The 20,257-nt window shown below is 35.1% G+C and overlaps 2 protein-coding genes across 2 annotated transcripts; one reads left to right on the top strand and one right to left on the bottom strand.

Annotated features, from left to right (window-relative positions):
• Positions 1 to 1,840: 1,840 nt before the first annotated feature.
• LOC140364447 (leukocyte elastase inhibitor-like) lies at positions 1,841 to 9,200 on the top strand. The gene is made up of 9 exons (XM_072450582.1): positions 1,841 to 1,904; positions 2,914 to 3,095; positions 5,801 to 5,938; positions 6,155 to 6,272; positions 6,337 to 6,479; positions 7,352 to 7,429; positions 7,495 to 7,584; positions 8,129 to 8,309; positions 8,895 to 9,200. The coding sequence occupies exons 1-9, from the start codon at positions 1,871 to 1,873 to the stop codon at positions 9,122 to 9,124; spliced, it is 1,194 nt and encodes a 397-aa protein (XP_072306683.1). The 5' UTR covers positions 1,841 to 1,870; the 3' UTR covers positions 9,125 to 9,200.
• A 779-nt stretch (positions 9,201 to 9,979) lies between these two features.
• Positions 9,980 to 19,712, bottom strand: cip2a (cellular inhibitor of PP2A). Its single transcript, XM_072450583.1, has 22 exons — positions 19,633 to 19,712; positions 19,285 to 19,387; positions 18,791 to 18,938; positions 18,230 to 18,342; positions 18,049 to 18,143; positions 17,843 to 17,939; positions 17,361 to 17,483; positions 17,128 to 17,267; positions 16,944 to 17,019; positions 16,237 to 16,464; positions 16,004 to 16,166; positions 15,111 to 15,258; positions 14,900 to 14,999; positions 14,541 to 14,659; positions 13,779 to 13,962; positions 13,141 to 13,215; positions 12,955 to 13,065; positions 12,435 to 12,631; positions 11,666 to 11,779; positions 11,283 to 11,365; positions 10,735 to 10,874; positions 9,980 to 10,158 (listed from the first exon to the last, which is right to left on the bottom strand). The coding sequence occupies exons 2-22, from the start codon at positions 19,384 to 19,386 to the stop codon at positions 10,012 to 10,014; spliced, it is 2,703 nt and encodes a 900-aa protein (XP_072306684.1). The 5' UTR covers position 19,387; positions 19,633 to 19,712; the 3' UTR covers positions 9,980 to 10,011.
• Positions 19,713 to 20,257: the final 545 nt, after the last annotated feature.

Here is a 20,257-nt window from a genome sequence, read left to right as displayed (position 1 = left end):
TCCACTATGTCGATGATACTTTTGTAACAATCAAGAAACAAGAGCTGGAAACCTTCTCTGATCACATCAATGCTGTGGACCCACATATCAGGTTTACAAGAGAAGACGCTAAGGAGAATCGCTTGGCCTTTCTTGATTGTTCCACGATCAGAGGAGAGGACGGGAAACTCCAAATAGAAGTATATAGGAAACCTACACACACGGACCAATATTTGCTCTTTGGTTCCAACCACCCACTACAGCATAAGCTGGGTGTGATCAGAACCTTACAACACAGAGCTCAAGGTGTGCCCACCAGCTCAGAGGGCAAGAAGAAAGAGGAAAAACATGTCAGAAATGCCCTCTCAGCCTGTGGTTACCCCGCTTGGGCTCTCAACAGAGTGAAGAGAACCAAGAAGCAGGACAAAAGGGAAACTGAACAGAGAAGGAAGGGTGTTTCTATTCCTTATGTGTCTGGCCTCTCGGAAAAACTGCAGAGAATTTTTAGACAACACGAAGTCCCTGTTTATTTTAAACCAGGAAACACTTTAAGACAAAAACTGGTTCACCCAAAGGACAAGTTGCCGACTCAAAAACAGAGCAATGTAGTTTATTCGATCCAATGCAGTGAAGAAAGCTGTAAAGAACGTTACATAGGTGAGACGAAACAGCCTCTACACAAGAGGCTTTATCAGCACAGAAGAAATACTAGTTCAGGACCACAGAGCGCCGTGCATCTCCATCTTGAAGCCTCTAATCACTCGTTTGAAGACGGTGAGGTGAAGGTTTTAAGCAGGGAGAAAAGATGGTTTGAAAGAGGAGTCAAGGAAGCTATTTTTGTTAAAAAAGAAAGACCTTCTTTAAACAGAAATGGAGGGCTTAGGTTTCATCTTCCTGTTATTTATAATGGGATTCTGAACCCCTGGAAAGGTAAAGGACATTCAGATGCTAATCAGGTACTCAGGGTGGTTGAGCCAGGGTCTCACAAAGACAAAGAGGTTTCTAATAGCCCATTAAGATTCTGAATAGGCTAGCTCGGTAGATACAAGGGGGAGTTTCTGTTGAAACAAACAACTCTTTCTACTTCAGGAAGGCTCCTCCCAATGGGCGGGTCTTACCACAGAACAGTATTAATATCGGAGTTCTCGACCTAAATTCTGTTATTGACAATGACTCTTGGATGAGAGTCGAAACGTCTATTTTTTCAAACTGAGTCCAGATGACTACAACTGAAGCTTTTTTCTACAACTCTCTGTCTCCTCGTATTCGTATACGGTGTGTGCTGGAACGGTTCCAAACCCGTTACACTAGCTAAATTTTGTGTAAAAATTGCCCAAATTGAACATATTTGGGACATGTAGGCATACAGGCTGAAAAATCGATAGGACAGGTTTAAATGTCTTGCTTTATTTTATTGAATTTTTAGAGGTGATAGTGGATTTTTGTGTGTTTGGGTAAACTACATCTAACTGAAAATTGGCATGAAAATTCAAATTTCGCCAATTTTTGGGGGTCTGAAACTTATCAGCTTATAATAAATAAGGTTTAATTAGATATCAGTAAATCCTTCGGTACGATGCATCAAAATATTCCTTTTGGCTACAATAGGCAAGATGTAGAGTGGTTACATCCAAAATCACAGGCCTATAATTGATCCTAAAACTAGTACAGAAACTATAAATCTATGATCACTACGTGTATGATAGTCTCGTGTAGTGAGTGAGCTGTGACTGTCTCATCTGATGTAACAGGCTCATTTCCTGGAAAACTTTCTAAACAACAGTGTTGAGCAATCGTGGGAAATCCTGCTTTGTGAAACCTTAAAAGGATGTGAAGACAACTAGAGCAGAGCACACTCTCACTCCTCGAGTCTGGAACAAACTTCTCAATAATGGGACAGGCCTCTTCTGAACACAGTCAGTCTGGTAAGATCCTTTTATTATGGCTTTTAACAACTGATTTTTATGCTTTTTGGTTAACTAATGATGGTGTCGATTAGCAGAAGATATTAGGCCAAATAACTATAAAGCTAAAATAGGAAAGGGGGGGTGGAAAAGCTTGGCAAAAACAATGGAAATGTCTGAGCAGAGGTCCTGGGTTTACTCTCAGGTTATTTCAATAAGGACGTTTCTTCAAACTTCAAAGTTGGACGAGTAGGTTTAATTTGATTATTGAGGGGATTATTGGAGAATTGTTGTTGAGGGAGTATTGATATTGATATATATATATATTTATATCCATGATCCTATTCATTTGGGAGCAGTTTTCACATACTTTAATGTCCTAAAGGAGCTGTTTAGTGCCAAACTTTCCAAGCTCTATAGAAACAGCAAAAATAGGGACTTTTAAACCTTGTGAATAAAAAATATATATATATCTTTCTAGCCTTTTGTAATGTAGCTTATTAACCTTCATCACTACTGTATGAAAAACATAGCAATTTCTGATGATAAATGATGCATAAAACATCACTAGAGCAAATCAACAAGGCTTTGATTAATTGTAACTGAATGTGGTAATCAAATACTCGTTATATGAACAATAGGCAGACTCCAAATCATTCCATGTGCTGAGAAAAGAGGGTACAAAACAGGAATGACGTGGAAATGAGGACGGAAATGTGTAAATGTTGTACTTTTGATGAGAAATCTGTTTCGTCTGTCATCATACTCAACCAGGATGTCCTCAAACGGCTTCATATTATCTTCAGCTGGGTCGGATTTTGTGAAATAAATCTCACAGTCACTGGCCTAATCGAGTAATCAAAAAAAATAATCAATTAGCAAAATAATAGTTAGTTGCGAAATTGCCATTTAGGCCTTTTTCTTGCATATCCAAACCAATACAGGTTTCTGTACTGAACGGCAATAAGAGCTTTTGTTACGGTTCAAAATGAATAAATCATTGTTTGTTTTGTGTTCCATTCCTTCACAGCCGAGTCGAGCGCATCTGAAAACCTGTCCAAAGCCCACACCAGTTTTACTCTGGACCTGTTCAGATGCTTAAGAGAACAAAACCAACGCTCCAATGTGCTCTTCTCTCCTCTGAGCATCTCTGCAGCGCTCTCGATGGTACTGCTCGGGGCGAAGGGCCGAACGGCAAAACAGATGAGAGCGGTAAGGGCTTAAAGGGGCACTATGTCACTTTTCTGGGGAAGGAATAGGATGAACACGTATTATGCATGTATCAAGTGGCTTATGTTGGCACCAGAAGGAAAAGCTTCCGTTTCTCTGTCTGTGGTGTTAAACTTGGAATAATATGACTGAGGAACTGAAAAAGGATGTTCTCATACAATGTGTGGGTGATGGAGTGTTGATAAAACCAGATGAAAGACTTTGGTGAAGCCTAGTATTAGTCATATAAGCAAGAAGTCAGAATTGAAGAGTTTGAATTAATTTAGTGTTATTGAATTTTAGAAAAGGGGTGGGGCTAAGTAAGCAGTTCACTTCCTCCCACTTTCTTTTCGGACTCACAAGGAGAGACTATGTTCATTCACTGCAGACACTTACCTTTGTTATATATATATATATATATATATATATATATATATATATATATATATATATATATATATATATATATATATATATATATATATATATATATATATATATATATATATATATATATATATATATATAAATAACTTACCTTTGTTAAGTTTATATATATATATATATATAACTTACCTTTGTTAAGTTTATATATATATATATATATATATATATATATATATATATATATAAAACTTACCTTTGTTAAGTTTATATATATATATATATATAAACTTAACAAAGGTAAGTTATATATATATATATATATATATATATATATATATATAACTTACCTTTGTTAAGTTTATATATATATATATATATATAACTTACCTTTGTTAAGTTTATATATATATATATATATAAACTTAACAAAGGTAAGTTATATATATATATATATATATATATATATATATAAACTTAACAAAGGTAAGTTATATATATATATATATATATATATATATATATAAACTTAACAAAGGTAAGTTATATATATATATATATATATATAAACTTAACAAAGGTAAGTTATATATATATATATATATATATATATATATATATATAAACTTAACAAAGGTAAGTTATATATATATATATATATATATATATATATATATATATATATATATATATATAAACTTAACAAAGGTAAGTTATATATATATATATATATATATATATAAACTTACCTTTGTTAAGTTTATATATATATATATATATATATATATAAACTTACCTTTGTTAAGTTTATATATATATATATATATATATATAAACTTACCTTTGTTAAGTTTATATATATATATATATATATATATAAACTTACCTTTGTTAAGTTTATATATATATATATATATATATATATATATATATAAACTTAACAAAGGTAAGTTATATATATATATATATATATATATAAACTTAACAAAGGTAAGTTTATATATATATATATATATATATAACTTACCTTTGTTAAGTTTATATATATATATATATATATATATATATATATATATATATATAACTTACCTATTATAAACTTAACAAAGGTAAGTTTATATATATATATATATATATAACTTACCTTTGTTAAGTTTATATATATATATATATATATATATATATATAAACTTACCTTTGTTAAGTTTATATATATATATATATATATATATATATATATAAACTTACCTTTGTTAAGTTTATATATATATATATATATAAACTTACCTTTGTTAAGTTTATATATATATATATATATATATATATATATATATAAACTTACCTTTGTTAAGTTTATATATATATATATATATATATATATATATATATAAACTTACCTTTGTTAAGTTTATATATATATATATATATATATATAAACTTACCTTTGTTAAGTTTATATATATATATATATATATATATATATATATATATATATATAAACTTACCTTTGTTAAGTTTATATATATATATATATATATATATATATATAAACTTACCTTTGTTAAGTTTATATATATATATATATATATATATATATATATATATATATATATATATATATATATATATATATATATATATATATATATATATATAACTTACCTTTGTTAAGTTTATATATATTATATTTATATATATTATATATATATATATATATATACACACTTTTTTTTCCCTCTCCCCTCTATTGTCCGAATGAAATATTAATTAATTCATCATTAATGGAAACAGACGTTCCTCTCCACTGGAACATGTAACATAGTTCTCCTGATTGTGAAATAATATGACTACAAAATAACAAAATATCTATAAAAGCTTGTGAATTACTGTATTTACCATTTGCTACTTTAAAACAATCCCAATTAAATATAGGATTGAATCCAAGTAATATTTCAGTCATATTACTGTCATACTCACGTGCAATAATGTCACATTCATGTGCATATAACTGATGTAAATAGAGTGTTTATTTTACCATTATTAGTAGTATTATTTGGTCTTATGCTAGCTGTTTTTATTTTATCTTTATTTTTCCCCTCCATTCCTTATTAGGAAATGAGAGGTTTTGTCTATAGGAGTTTTTGTTTATAAGAGTTCTTCTATTAAGAGTGTTTTTTAAACTTCCTATAAGTTATCTGTATCTACTGCGTCGCAACAACGAAATTTCCCCACGTGAGGACAATAAAGGAATATCTCATTTTATTTAGGCAAATGTTGAGTCTTTTCACTGTCCTGATCATTAATGTTTCCACTTCTTCTTACAGGGCCTGAAAACGAAAGACTGCAAAGACGTCCACTCCAGTTTTGCTGCACTGCTGAAAGAGTTTAAAAAAGCAGATTCGTCCTTTGTCCTCAGTGTTGCCAACAGACTGTACGGAGAGCAGTCGTGCAAGTTTATAAAAGTACGTCTTCATTAAATGTGGTGGCGGGGGTAAATTTCAGATTCAGGCTGAAAGAAATTGGGTGAGATTCCTGAAAACGTAGGTCTCCACATTGAACACACTTTTACAATAGATACATATGGCGTGATTTGGTATTAACAATGCTATTATGATTTAACGGTTTCATAAATGTGCCGGGTATTTGAAAAAGTGATAAAGGTTTTCTTACATTTTCAGACATTTCTTGAAGGAACTAGAAAATACTACGATGCAGAGCTGGAGACTGTGAACTTCATGAAAAAAGCAGATGAAGCACGAATCCAGATGAACTCTTGGGTTGAGGAGCAGACGCAGGGTACTTGACTGTGTTTTCTATGATTATGTTTTAATTTTGTGATAATAATGTGTTTTTCTCTCAGGTAAAATGAAACATCTACTGGTCAAAGACGCAGTGGACAGTACGACAAAGCTAGTGCTGGTAAATGCCATCTATTTGAAAGCCGACTGGGGGAATCAGTTCGACAAAGAGCTGACAAAAGATGGAACATTTAGACTTAATAAGGTAAAGCTTTAACAATAATTAGATGAAATATGAGTTTGATTAGACGGTTACAATACATTTTGATCACGATAATGAAAAACATCTTCTACTTTACTTGAGTAATGCTTTGTTTCAATTAGGCCGACTAATTATTGACTTAAATAGCAGCTCCAACAATATTTATGGGGGCTCAACAGGGAATTTAAGATTTAAGCTGTAGAGGGTTGAAAAAGTACTTGTATGACTATTTATAGATACTAAATACATACTTCAGTGTTTTGTTCTGCTGTTTATCAATCACAGCTCATGATTTTTAACAATATTTGTGCAGTTACAAATTAGAATATCCTGCTTTAGAGTTAAAGCGTCAGTGGTAAAAAGTAGTTTCAATATTATTGTTTATTGTGATATTTCTCTGTTGTCATTGTTAAATTGCTCTTCATAATTTGTTATCATGACAGGCTTAGTTTTAATATTTAGTCTTGCCTTTCTCCCAGTTTTAGAGTTCAGTCGTCGTCTAACTCCTGTGATTTAGTTCTGCATTTACTTATTTTCTAAGGATATTTTGACCCCTGGACTTCATTAGACAGGAAAGTGTAGCAGGAGATAGCATATGTGCTGCTGCTTAGACAACTTTTCTAATTGCTTTTACAGTTAATAAAGAGCATTATAAAAGTTAGAACTGTCAAAAGTGCTAAACGCAAAAAAGAGAATGATTAAAAATGTTTAGAGGGTTGCACATTTTCATCTAATAAAAATTATCAGGATAATGACACTCACGTGATCTTTAGCCAGATATTCTTGTCAACTAAGCTTAATTTGTCTTGAAGTTAAAACACGGTGTTGAGCCAATGCAGCCTGCAATAATCCCGTTTGAATTCTCTCGTTGACAGCGAGAAAGTAAAACTGTGAGGATGATGCAGAAATCAGAAACATTCAAGTTGAGGCAAGTTCCTGACGTCAGCTGCCAGGCAAGTGTCGCAAAATGATGTGGCAACATGGAGGCTGTAATGATAAAAGTCTGCTCTTGTTACAGGTGTTGGAGCTGCCTTATAAACGCAGAGAGCTCAGCATGCTCATTATCTTACCTAACGACATAGAGGACAGTACTACAGGTCTGCAGAAGGTACGGCAGAGTATTTCCTCACACTTTGCCTGACAAAAATGAATGTATTCATATTTTTTGTTGGTGTAATAATCATGAAAACTATACTTAGAATGTGTGTAGTTCATCAGAAGTGTGCACAGGTTTACACTTTTAAGAACGATTACTCTTGCAAGTTTATTTTCTCTTTACGTTTATCGGATGATTTTGCAGTTTCCCTATAAGACAATATACTACTTTATCTCTAAAACTGCACTACTTTGACTACACCAGCAACTCTAATAATACTTTCTCTTCACTTGTAATGTAACATATGGGAGCTTGTTCTGCCATTCAAAACCAGAAGCAAATACACTTTTCTCATCTACAGTGTCACAAAACATCACTAATAGCATTTTTTAAAGGGTTCTTTACAGGTTAATTTTGACACTATAGAAGTCATTGTTTAAAATAATCATGATTTCAATTATGAGCAAAGTTATAGTCATTATCATCGAGCAGCCCTAGCAGACAATATATTTTCTATCACTGTAATGTTTGTCACGGGATAAACCTGTGTGTTCAGCTGGAGATGCAGCTGACCTACGAGAACTTTGTGGAGTGGACTCATCCTGACAAAATGGCCGTACACCAGGTGGATGTGAGACTCCCTCGGTTTAGGATCGAGGAGAACTACGAGCTGAGTGAGGTCCTGAAGAGCGTGGGCATGGACGACGCATTTGACCAGTTCAAATGTGACTTTTCTGGTAGGAAATGTTTTTTCTATTTCAATACAGTCACAAAAAAAGGCATTTAATAGTTAACTTTTCGCCTTAACGTTACAATTAGGGATGTCAAAATGTCAACTTTTAGTGGTGATAAGAAACATCAGGATTTAGCAATCATTAGTGACAAACAGCCATTAAAAATTTAAAAGAAAACCACTTCACACTCCATTTTTCCGACTTGAAACTGAATTAAAATGTCTTAATGTTGCTTCAAAAATGTCCACGGTTATGATTTTTTATTTCTAACAGTTTTAATTGACCAAATAATCCCTCGTTCCGCATCCGATTTCTTCACTTGCCTGTAGAATATATAAAGGATTACCAGCAGGCAGCCAATATAATTGTTCTGATTTGTATATAAAAAGTTAAATTGCAAAAACAAAAAAAGGACAGTGTTATATTGATGTAATCTGGCATTTGTCCAGGAGTGGTTCATGGTAGAAAGGTTTCCAAAAGTTTAATCTGGACAATGTTTTCTTGAAATTGAGTGTCATCGTTTACAGTTTGAGCGCCAAAGTTGAGGTTTACACACAGTTTTGTCATCGTTTTGTCTAATCCCTGTAGGAATGTCACCTACCAAAGGCCTGGTGCTGTCGAGGGCCGTGCACAGAGCGTTTGTCGACGTGAATGAGGCGGGAACGGAGGCGGGTGCGGCGACGATGGTGCTCGCGGCGCTGGGATCTTCCAAACATCCTCGAGCCACTTTCAACGCCGATCATCCGTTCCTCTTCTTCATCCGACACAACGCCACCGGCACCGTCCTGTTTGCTGGAAGATTCTGCTCAGAAAAGTGACAGATTAGCAATAAATGTTCATTATAACATATGACTAAGTATGTGATTTGGTTTTATAGATTGTGCAGATTGTGTATAGATTAGATACTAACGGAATATTTGTATTTTTTTTGTCGAAGTATGTAATTGTGCGCGGTAATGGCTTTTTTGCCACATTTTGTTGAATTAAAACGGAATCCATTTTATATTCTACTTAAAATGTGTTCAAATGTAAAGCGGGACCAGGTAACACAAGGATAAATAAAGAAGATCCAGTATTATCACATCATGGTTATTGGTATATTTTTGATGAGTGTAACAGAATTATTATATTTTTTTACTTTTAAAACTTTGAATTATGACAGAAATAATAAACACCAAATAAAAATATATTAAAAAAGTGCTTAATAACTGTTATTTCTTCATGTTGTCTGCACTAAATGGAGCAAAGGATCATGGTATATGTAGTTTCCTCTATTTTGTAGGTGTTGCTGCAAGAAAACACTATTGATAACACAATATGTCAGTTAGAAATGAGGAAGGAATGACAATAAAAAACGTGTTTGATGCCAATTTATAGCAGTTAATTTTTCACAAGATATGATGGAGCGCACTAATCAGCCATTGTTCTGTGTGGGTTTGCTTCAGGATGAATATGGGATATTAACTGTCATTGAAAGAAATAATTCACAAATGTCTAACTTTGTTATTATTTGTTTGCGCCAACATTTAGCTTTAATTAAGTTGTGGCTGTAGCAACTATCATGACTTTAGGTTCACTTTGAACTTTGTGCCAATTATTTAGAAATCAAAACGTGAAGAACAATTATAAAATCTAATAAGATATTTATTTTAAAAGCAATACATTACACATTTAATCAAGAGGGTAGGTTAGGTAAAAGCTGTTGTTATAGCGACACATTGGATTCGTTCTTCATTTTGCCGCTGCTCAGGCTGTGGATCATGGCGATCATGGATGAGTGTTTGTTCAGTTCATCCTCTTTCTGTTTCAGCTTCACTTCGAGCTGGCTCTTCTGCTGCTCCAGAGTAGACACCTTAGAAACACAATCATATAATAACATTTCAAATTCAAGATCTAGCCAAAGCCAGGCCTATTCCCGAGAGCCAGATCAGGCCCTTAAAATGATCTGATCCGGCCAACGACCCATTTTCCAAATATTAAGAGAAGTTTAACTCTGCTTCACTACCGAATTGGCAATTTTGTATAAGACGGTTGGTAAAACATTATTTTTATTTTTCCACAAAAATCGAATATAGTAGTAGTTGATTAATCATCGTTGAAACAGAACTCAGAACTAGTGTTGAGGATATTTTTTGTGACACCAAATGTTGCCACGTTGAATAGCTCTGGTCTAAGCCTTTCAGTAAGAAATGCAAGTACATTTTTTAAGATGGAAGGTCCATTTAGAAAAGCAATGTAAATCTTTTCCTGCTTCCCATGTAGACCTTTAAAAACATGTCCTGAAATGTAAACATGTCCTGAAATGTATTTCATTGCCGTACTAGTTTGTGGTAGCTCATATTTCAGTCTTATGCTATGAATAATCAGATGCTAGAAATCTGAAACCTCATAATTAAATGTTTCATTTTTCAAATCGGCAAGTGCTTACCTTAATGCTGGCGTCTTTGCGCGCCTGCTGCGTTTTATCCAGCTCTTTCCTCAGGACGTCCACGGTCTCCTCCAGGTCGCGTCGCTCCTGCTCCTTCTCCTTCAGCTTCTGCTCCTCAGCTCGAAGCTCAGAGCGCAGACCTGACAAATGTTCAGAAAACCATAGCTTCAACAGTGGGACAAACTACAAAATGTACTCAAATTAGACAAAAATATATAATTATTTATGACAAATAGGTGACCTCAGAGGTTAAACAATACCACAAGACAAACAGGAGGAATGTTGAGTTTAACTGAAAAGTACTGAACCACAATAACAATGATTCCAAAATATCCCAATTTGATTTTACATTTACAGAGCAACCATTTCTAGCACTGAATACAGTTTAGTCCCATTATATGTTAGATGTCTGTACAGAAGTATAGAAATACACTATAAAGAAGAAATTAATTGAATACTAAACAAAACAGCATAAAGGGGAAATGTATGTCAACTGTCTAACAAAATTCAGTAAAAAGATTATTTACAGATTGCTGTGATTCACTGACCTGCAATGTCACTGTCCTTTTGCTGCAGATTTAAATGTAAAGATTTGATTTCTTCATCTCTCTCCTCCACCAACGCCACCGTCCTGAAATAAAAGCGACATAAAGGATATAATTAATTGTACATAATATTGAATCTTTTTAGGTTTTAATCAGTTTATGCATGGTTTAATGTTAGGGTTGGTTTTGTGTCGTTTCACTTCTGGTCCTGATTTGGTCCTCATTTGGTCAAATTTAATCCGGGTCTAAAGTTATATTTTGACACAGTTTAGTTTAGTTATTTCAGGTGGCCCTTGGTGCAAACGATTGAAAATGATCACTCATCTAAACCATCAGCCATTCTCTCGAGAAGGTTGCGAAACAATTTGAGATGAAATGTGTGAAACCTGTCGTTCTGCAGCTGAAGCGTCTCATGGTTTTTCTTCAAAGTGTCGTTTTGTTTGGTCAAAGAAATGTGCGCCGCCTGCAGCTCCTTCAAGAGACGCTCGCTTTCATTCAATCTGAAAGAAAACGATTAACATTACACTGTGGGTAAAGTGCGTTTTGACGTGTTCAATATTTCAAGACACTATATGAATATGAAATGAAAGAAATACACGTTAAAATTACAAGTGGGTCACAATAAAAATGATTCTAGTGGATTAGGTGAGGCTGGACAAATAATAATGAAGATTTTATAATTTGCAGATTGCCATTATTGGCTCGACGCTACAATCAATCATGTGGCAGTAAAAGTATGTCTAAATTTAGATAAATAAACTGGATCATTTTGTGAATTTAAATGGCACCAGATTAAAATGTTTAGGTTCATTCAAGTCTATCATCTTTTTCATAAACATTATCAAGTCTTAACTGTTTATTTCTCATAAGAAACCATATAATCACATTAAAAAATAATATAGGATTCATTTTTTTTAGCCATACGCTATGTTACTTAAAGATGTCACGTTTGAGCCTTACAATTATTGATGCAAGAGATTTTTCCAAGGTTTCAGTTATCGACACTTAATAAAAGTGCTGTGTATATTTAGCTTCAAAGTTTGTGATGTTACGTTGTTTGTGTGTCATATCATGGTAATAGTCATATCTATGAAGGGGCCGACTGTCTATCAAAGCTAATATCAATCATAAAAGTGATTTGTTTTCCCTGCCGACCTGTTGAGCAGAGTGTTATAAGCTCCCTTCAGCGTCTGGTGCTCCTCCGAGTCCTGCTGGAGCCTGGCGTTGTGTTTGAGCAGTTCCTCGATGTCCGACTTGCACCTCTCCACCTCCAGCACCTGATTACCCAGATTGCACTGCAGCTCCTCCCGCCGACGCTCCCCCTCTTTCAACAGACCACCCAGTTTTCGAGCCTTGAATGAAGAAAATACAAAAAAAATCCTTAAATTTGATTCTTTCCTAGAACAAGGCTTTTTTCATTAACCAAGTAATATATTATGGTGTTGATGTGATTTCTCATGATTGTATAGGTTCACGTCCCAAAACGAGAGCATTTATCAACATTTATATATAAAAAAAGTAAAATTAAATCAACCCATTGATTTTATATTCAGTGATGGCATAAGCCATTACAAAATATTAAACTTTTCCCCCCAATAGACACCAAATGAACCAACTATTTGAGATATGTATGTTAATAAACACATAATTCTGGTCCAAACAGGAGGAAGTTTACCTCAGATTCCGCCTGAGCTTGTTGCATTCGAAACTGAGAGATGAGTCGGTCGGCCTGAGACAGAGCCAGCGCTTTGGCCTCCAACAAATCCTGAAGTCGACTCTCTTTTGACTGAAGAGACAAACACACGTTCAAACACAAGCTTGTCTGAAGCGACCCGGCGCTGTATAGATAAAAGGGACTGACCTCAAACGCAGAGAGCTTCTGTTCGTACACATTAATCACCTCCGACACAAGAGAATCCTTTGGCTTCTCCTGTAACTACAGACAACACATTCTTAAAAACTGGATCATTACAAAAAAAAAAAAAAAGAGCTCAACATTCACCAATCAGAAATATGATTTTACATCATTTTTGCATTTTATTTAATTGGTCTGAGAGACAGGAGATTTCCTGCTACTACTTGTATTACAGTGTTTTACAATGGTAATTTTGGTATGACATTACATTACGTACCAGTTTTGGAAAATGGAATAATTGAAGAAAGTATCACCACTTTCACCATAGCCTCAACAAAAATGTGTGAGCAACCTGTATATTTACAGCCCAGATTAACAGCTAAAAGGTGTTTAATTAGACCTTTGTTACCTTTTTATGAAGCATGTTTTATTTTGTAGTACTGCATCTCTGTCTTTAACAATTTAGCCATACATTGTTTTTTCATTTCCACATGAGTACTCTTAATCACTGTTAACCATCAACTTAACGCTTGAATAACCACTAACGAACATACCGATGACGACTTATTTAGCGATCAATATTTGGTCCCTAAATTTAAGCAGTTGATAGGAAAACCAAACAGAATTCCATGGTTCTCTCATACCGCGAGTCCGTTGAGCATCTTGTCGGCTAAACCGTTCACCGTCTTGTGGATGGAGCCGATGGAGGCGTCCAAGAGGCTGCCGTTTGTCCGAGTGGGCGGGAACTCCTGCACGGCGACGCGTTTGACGGACAGCTCGGCCTCCCGCTGACGATAGGCGTTGTTCGCGGCGATACACTCGCCCAAACTGGAAAAAAACAGGCTGTTTTATGATCGTTTTTCATATTAAAGGAGGAGAAAACCCCAAAGAATTGATTTGAATGAACTAAACAGAGCATAAAACATAAACTGAACAAAAACAGGTCTCATTTACACACAATAACGAGGCCGGACACAATAATTAATATGTGGACTTATCGTTCAATAAATGAAAAGATATTACACTATTGTTTGGCACAGTATTCATTGTCTTTACATTATGTTTGTACTACTGGGAAACGCTTGCCTAATTTTTGATTTTTGCTGCAGAAGAGCAAACAATTATTAATCTATATATAACCCTTTATAGAAAGAAATTATTCAATCAATTTTGCCATTTTATTATTGCAGGAACTTTTTTTTCCTTTACAATACTATTCAAAAAGGGTTTACTGCATCAATATCATTGTTTATCGCAATATTTTCCAACTTCAAAATGTTATGATGAAAAACAATAAAATAAGTAAAATAAAGTCAACATTTGGGCTTAAACCGTAGAAACAAGAAACGTGAAACTGGCTCTTCAATGGTGTAATTAATTTCAGACCGGAACAGGGAAAGACTCACATGAGAGCAGGGAACTCTGGGAGGGGCGTGGCTTCAAACAGCAGTGACAGAGCGGTCTGAACACTTTCTCTGTGATGGGACGTCATCGCCAAAGACAGAGGCGTCACAATCCTTGGATCCTAAGCAAAAATAAACCACAATTACACTGTGAAGTTTGTACAAAACATGTTCGCCTAAAGTAAAACATTTCTAAAAAACTTTTCTTTTTGCCATTATGATCGGCACACAAAATGTACTACAGAGTGCTCACAAAAATAATAGCTTGCAGTAAAATAGTGATAATAATTCCATATGTACTTTGCATTGTGGTAGTACTGTTATTACATGACTTAATTATTCGTTTCTTTGGGTTCACTGACCTGCAGCATCTTGTAGAAGCTGGTCACCATGTCCTCCACCTGTTGTCGGAGTTTGCTCATCAGCTCCAGGGTTTTTAAAAGGGCTTCAGAACTGACCTGACTAAAAACAGACAATGTCAGCATTCAATACCACAATATCTGTAATTACTGTAACTATAACTAGATATATTTTTGCTCTTTTCCCATAGCTAATACAGATTTTGGCACTGACCTGAGGCTGTTGTCGGACTGGGGGGCGGGGCAGGTGAGGGGGCTGTTGTTATGGCAACAGGAGAGCAGATCCTCCACCTGCGAGAGGCAGAGCTGAGCACTCACCTGGCGAGAAACCACAGTCCGCGTGGAGTCCTCCGCACAGAGCAGTGACGGGGTCAAGGGTCAAACCAGTTGATTTGTCCTAGTGTTCTTTTTAAGTTTTCTAGATCCATGGAGTCCTCGTCAACCACATTTTATAAGACGACTAATTATTTTAATGCGGTTATGAGAATTTTTCCTACTACACCATTTAACCATTTGTATTTGATGATAATAATGATAATGGACTGCCAATGTGATAATCGAGATTATTTGGATCACAATATAAACAATAAGGAATAAAAAACAACCATCATGAACAGCAACGGTTTAAAAAAAAAAACTAAAACATATACGCCTAGAATGCTCATGTTTATTTTGTCCAAAACAGTAAACCTAAAGTGATGTTTATTATGTCACATTATTCATAAAGCTGCTCAAATGAGGAATACATTAGACACTAAATCTCAGTTTTTTTTAACGGTTTTCATGTTGTCACTAATCACAAATAATTGTTCATCCATTTCAATATTTTTAACTCCAACCTTGTATATGTGACATCCTTAATTTCACATTCATACCAAACTCCATATATTAACCCGTTCTTCAAAATGTTATGGTTATGTGTGTAGCCAATAGTGACCTCTGGTGGCAAACATGCATCATCACACTCTCTCTGCTGAAACCTCTACATTTGTAAAGGAACAACTGATGTTTTGAAACAATGCCTATACCTTAAACCTACTTTCAAACCCACAGTCATAAAACCACTTTGTAGAATTGTAATCTACATAACTAGCAGTAAAAGGATATCAAGCAGGAGGCTGGTGACGTGTGTGATCCGGGTGCAGTGCTTTTTGAGCCGAGCGTCTCCCTCTGCAGAGTCCAGGCCTCGGAGCAGATCCAGCAGAACGGGAAGCAACATCTCCACATAACTCAAGACACAGGCAGCTACGGAGTCTGCTCCCAGAGCCTCCTGCGATGGTTAGGGAGAGGACAGATTAAGTTATTACTGAAGCAACGTATATCGAAAGTTTGTATCTCACCTCTAGCAGCTCATGCAACAGCTGCAGAGCCTGTAGTGTGCGCGCCTCTGCTTGATCCACACTGGAGCTCAGACACTGGACCAGGGCCACTCCGGACTCCTTCACATCTGCGTCCGGTCCCTGCCTGCGGCCCGCCCGAAGCTTAGGGGCCGCGGGTTTGAAGACCACGTCGCAGAGCAGCGAACGGAGACCAGAAATACGACACATGGACAACAGCAGCTCCAGCACCTGTCCGCACGCAATACAACCGGGTCAGCTACAATAGGTGTTTTGCCACTGTGGGAACCTTTTTCAGTTCCTGGTACTTTTTTTGAATCTTCTTCTTACTGGTTTAAATAAGGTCCTACCATCATAACTAAATCTGTGCAGCCTGTAGTTAGAGACACACTGTTGTTTTGAGCATACACCAGATAACAGGGTTTGGATTCACTTTTAACCTAATGTGAATAAATATTTCACCTTTGGTAATTTGAGCCGACAGTGGAGACTTTGTGCCAGTTTTACATTGCTCATTGTTTCATGTGGATGGGCTCAGAAATGGCAGAGAAAATAACTATAAACTATGTCAAATCATCACATTAGTTCAAAAGCTATTGTAATTCTTCTTTAGATTTCTGACGTGCTCTTGAATGTCATTTTAAACCACCGGCACATTAAAATATGGAGAACATGGTCAACTGAACCAAACCTAGTCTAATGTACCTTACCTTAGCAGCTGACTCAGGATCTTTTGAATGTAAAAGTCCCAAAACCTTTGAGACGCAAACAGAAAAGTGCTTGTACCTAGAAGAAAATAAAATCGTAACTTATGCTTTAAAAAAAATACACATTTGAATATGAATGTGCTGTAAATTAAATAATATAAGAGAGAAAACAAAAAGATTCTATTACCTAGATAGATAATCTGCAATCTTTGAGTTTTTCAGAAGGTCAACCAAAAGATCAACGGCGTATTTACAAGTGTCTGTACCAGTTACGATGAGGTTGAACACCAGCTGAAATGTCTGGTGGATGTTCTTTGCGTCAAAAAGCTAAAAAAAATAAAATAAAAAAGCGATAATAAGATCCATAGCATTCTGTTGATAAGCAATGTACTCAAAGAGAAAAGTGTTTAAAGGACAAACCTTCTCTCCGACTTTCTCATTCATCGTGAGACTGGCCAGAATAGACAGAGTGAAAACCACAACCGTCAAATTGTTGTGAGCCAAGAAGTTTATCAGGGTGCGGTAAAAGGCCTTCACATTGTCCTGTAATAAAAGAAAGAAATGTTATGATACAGAACCCTTTTAAACTGTACCTGTAAATGCATTATATACAATTGTAATTAAGCTAAAAAATAATGTATGGCAAAGGCATTGAAATAAAAATGAGTCTAGTGAAGGGTATGGACTTTGACGACACAGAGAAACTTCATGGATGATGTCAAACTGTGAAGTACGGTACTTTTGAGTTACTAATGATCCAAATATATATATATGATTACACAAAAAAGATCAAATTAAACAAATTAACCGCTCCTGGTAGGTTATGGATATGGTTTTAAATTATAACTAGTGAAAATGCTTAAGAACACGTGAAGTGATTGTTGGCATCAAAATGTACTCACCAGAGATCTGATATGGCTTTGCACAGAATGATTATCTCGACAAAGATTAGCCATTAGGCCGAGACACGGAGTGATGAGCTCATCATTGTGAGACTGTCTGAGAAAACAAAGGTACTAATATTATCAAATTTTGTATAGTTTAAAAAAATGAATGCAACTAGTTATAATTGCTGAATTCTGAAAATCTGCGCTTCAAACTGACTCACATATTGGTCATGAGGAATGTGATGAGTTCATGGAAATAGTTAATTGACTGGAAGACGCGAGTGTTGTAGGTCAACTTCTGAAGCACCCGCAGACACTGAAACAAAGAGCAAAAGGCCTTAAAGTCTTTCAGAATTAAAAAAAAATTGAATAAATTTCCGGTGAGGTGTGAGGACATCTGACCTGCAGTAAGAGCGGTTCTCCAGGTGTAGCGCTGTGACTGTGGATGATAAATGCCAATGTGTTTGTGAGGCTAAAGCTGCTGTGGAGCATCTCTCGACTCGCTTCATCACAGGCTGGAATAGGAAAAATGGACAGTTAAGTTATAACGGTAATCATTTTCTTTCTATGAGATTAAAGAAGTGCACAGATAACACGTCAGTCAAACTCCAAGAAAATCAGCAATTTATCAGAGACAACCTTTTACAAATTTCCAAGAAAGAAAAAGTGCCTTCCTTAGAAATATTTTGTTCCAACGTCAAATCAATTATAAGAATATTTCCAATTGTTGTATTTATTCAAATATATTTGATTGAGAATGTATTTTTATTCATACACTTTAGTTTTTAAATGCTTGTTAATATTGCCCCAAGTTATAAAAAAAATAATTATCCCGTACAGAAAATCATGTTTATTCTACTTTGAAAAAACTGTATCTAATTGGTCAACTTTTCACAAATCAACTAATGCTGAATTGTGGTCAGGCCTTTAATCCATTTCAGAGACATGTGTGTATTCATTTACCCAGCTGTTCCAGTAGAGAGACGATGCAGCTCGTCAGCGCTGGGCTGGTGTTTGGATTTCCAGCTAAATCCACCAGTCCAGAGACACATTCAGCGGGCAGAGCCTGGCCCGGGGTCAGAAGCTGCTCTGAGGGCAGAGTGGACACCTCCTGCAAGCATAAACAGCAGGTTTAAAAGGACCATTGAGCTACTTTACACTTATAAAAGGCAGAACGAGAAGCAATGATTTAATAGTCGACTAGTCACAATTATTCATTCAGTAACCAGTAATCAGTCATTCATTGCAAGACTTTATGAACAAACAGTTAATTTATATGATTAGCTAATGTTTAATATGCAAAAGCAAATACTAAGGTTATATTTACTTGTGCTGTTGGGGCAAAACAAAATAGACACTGATTATAATATAACTTTACAGCACTATCAGGAAGAATACCACCACCAGTTAATGTATTTTGTGTGTCCTTTTCATGCAGAGCAATAAGAACTGTTAACCTCGACTTGTTTCTGTAGTTTGGTTGCATTTGTGGCCGTCCTGTTTTCTTTGTACTGCTGGATCGCCATCAACAGACATTTCAGACGAGTGGTCATGTCCATCCTTTAAAACAGAACAGAACAAAAGTCAAAGGTGTTCAGTAAATGACATGTATTATAGCTACTAACGTTAGCTAGCTTCAGATCCGACAGTGTTGTTGGTGTTGCTACTCGTTTAGCTGTGCGGTTGTTGTTACGTAGCTAAATGTAGGGACAATTACTCAAGTTAAATTGTTCAAGTATACACAAACTCAATGTCAATAAGTATTGCTTATAAAAATTGCGATGAAATGATATTTTGAAGTCAACCTGAATGATTTGTATCCCGTTTTTCTCAGAGAACAACACAGCCGCTGAACCTCCCGCTCCGCTTCAAACAGACGGGAACAGTTCACTCACAGACGGGGGGGAGATGAAAAAGGTAAATACAATTTAGCACATCTATTAAACTTTTTGTACTGTATTATTCCAAAAATAATACTAAAGATACAACCAATTGCATTAGTAGTAACAAATTAAGCTCTTAAACGTTTATTTTGTGTTTAGAAAGGAAAAATGGAACACAAATCCCCCCTCTATTTTATTCGTTGGTTGATGCCACGTAAAATTGCGTCATGACGTTTACATCCGGTTCGTGAGACTGGAGCCGACTGAAATAAACAAAATAAAACAAGCTTTAAAATGCAAATTGTTTCCCGGGTAAGCTACCTGATACATATATATATATATATATATATATATATATATATATATATATATATATATATATATATATATATATATATATATATATATATATATATATATAATATATATATATATATATTATATTATAATATATCCCCTAAGGCCCAGAGTCACTGGGACAGGCTCCAGTCACCAGCGAACCCTAATGGAAACCAGTGGTAGAAAATTAATGAATATTATATTCCAT

This window comes from Eucyclogobius newberryi, unplaced genomic scaffold (genome assembly GCF_026437365.1).
Source record: "Eucyclogobius newberryi isolate DKJ021-1_F unplaced genomic scaffold, fEucNew1.0.hap1 SCAF_18, whole genome shotgun sequence".
Classification (NCBI taxonomy): domain Eukaryota; kingdom Metazoa; phylum Chordata; class Actinopteri; order Gobiiformes; family Gobiidae; genus Eucyclogobius; species Eucyclogobius newberryi.
The sequence above is the reverse complement of the archived record's forward strand: the minus strand, read 5'-3'. Positions and strand labels throughout refer to the sequence as shown.

Coding starts and splice junctions, on each gene's coding strand:
- LOC140364447 (XM_072450582.1), top strand. CDS start 1,871: ATGGGACAGGCCTCTTCTGAACACAGTCAGTCTG. Junction 1,905..2,913: donor TTCTGAACACAGTCAGTCTG/GTAAGATCCTTT, acceptor ATTCCTTCACAG/CCGAGTCGAGCGCATCTGAA. Junction 7,585..8,128: donor GTACTACAGGTCTGCAGAAG/GTACGGCAGAGT, acceptor CTGTGTGTTCAG/CTGGAGATGCAGCTGACCTA.
- cip2a (XM_072450583.1), bottom strand. CDS start 19,386: ATGGACATGACCACTCGTCTGAAATGTCTGTTGATGGCGATCCAGCAG. Junction 18,343..18,790: donor CTCTCTACTGGAACAGCTGG/GTAAATGAATAC, acceptor TTCCTATTCCAG/CCTGTGATGAAGCGAGTCGA. Junction 17,484..17,842: donor AAAGCCATATCAGATCTCTG/GTGAGTACATTT, acceptor CTTTTATTACAG/GACAATGTGAAGGCCTTTTA.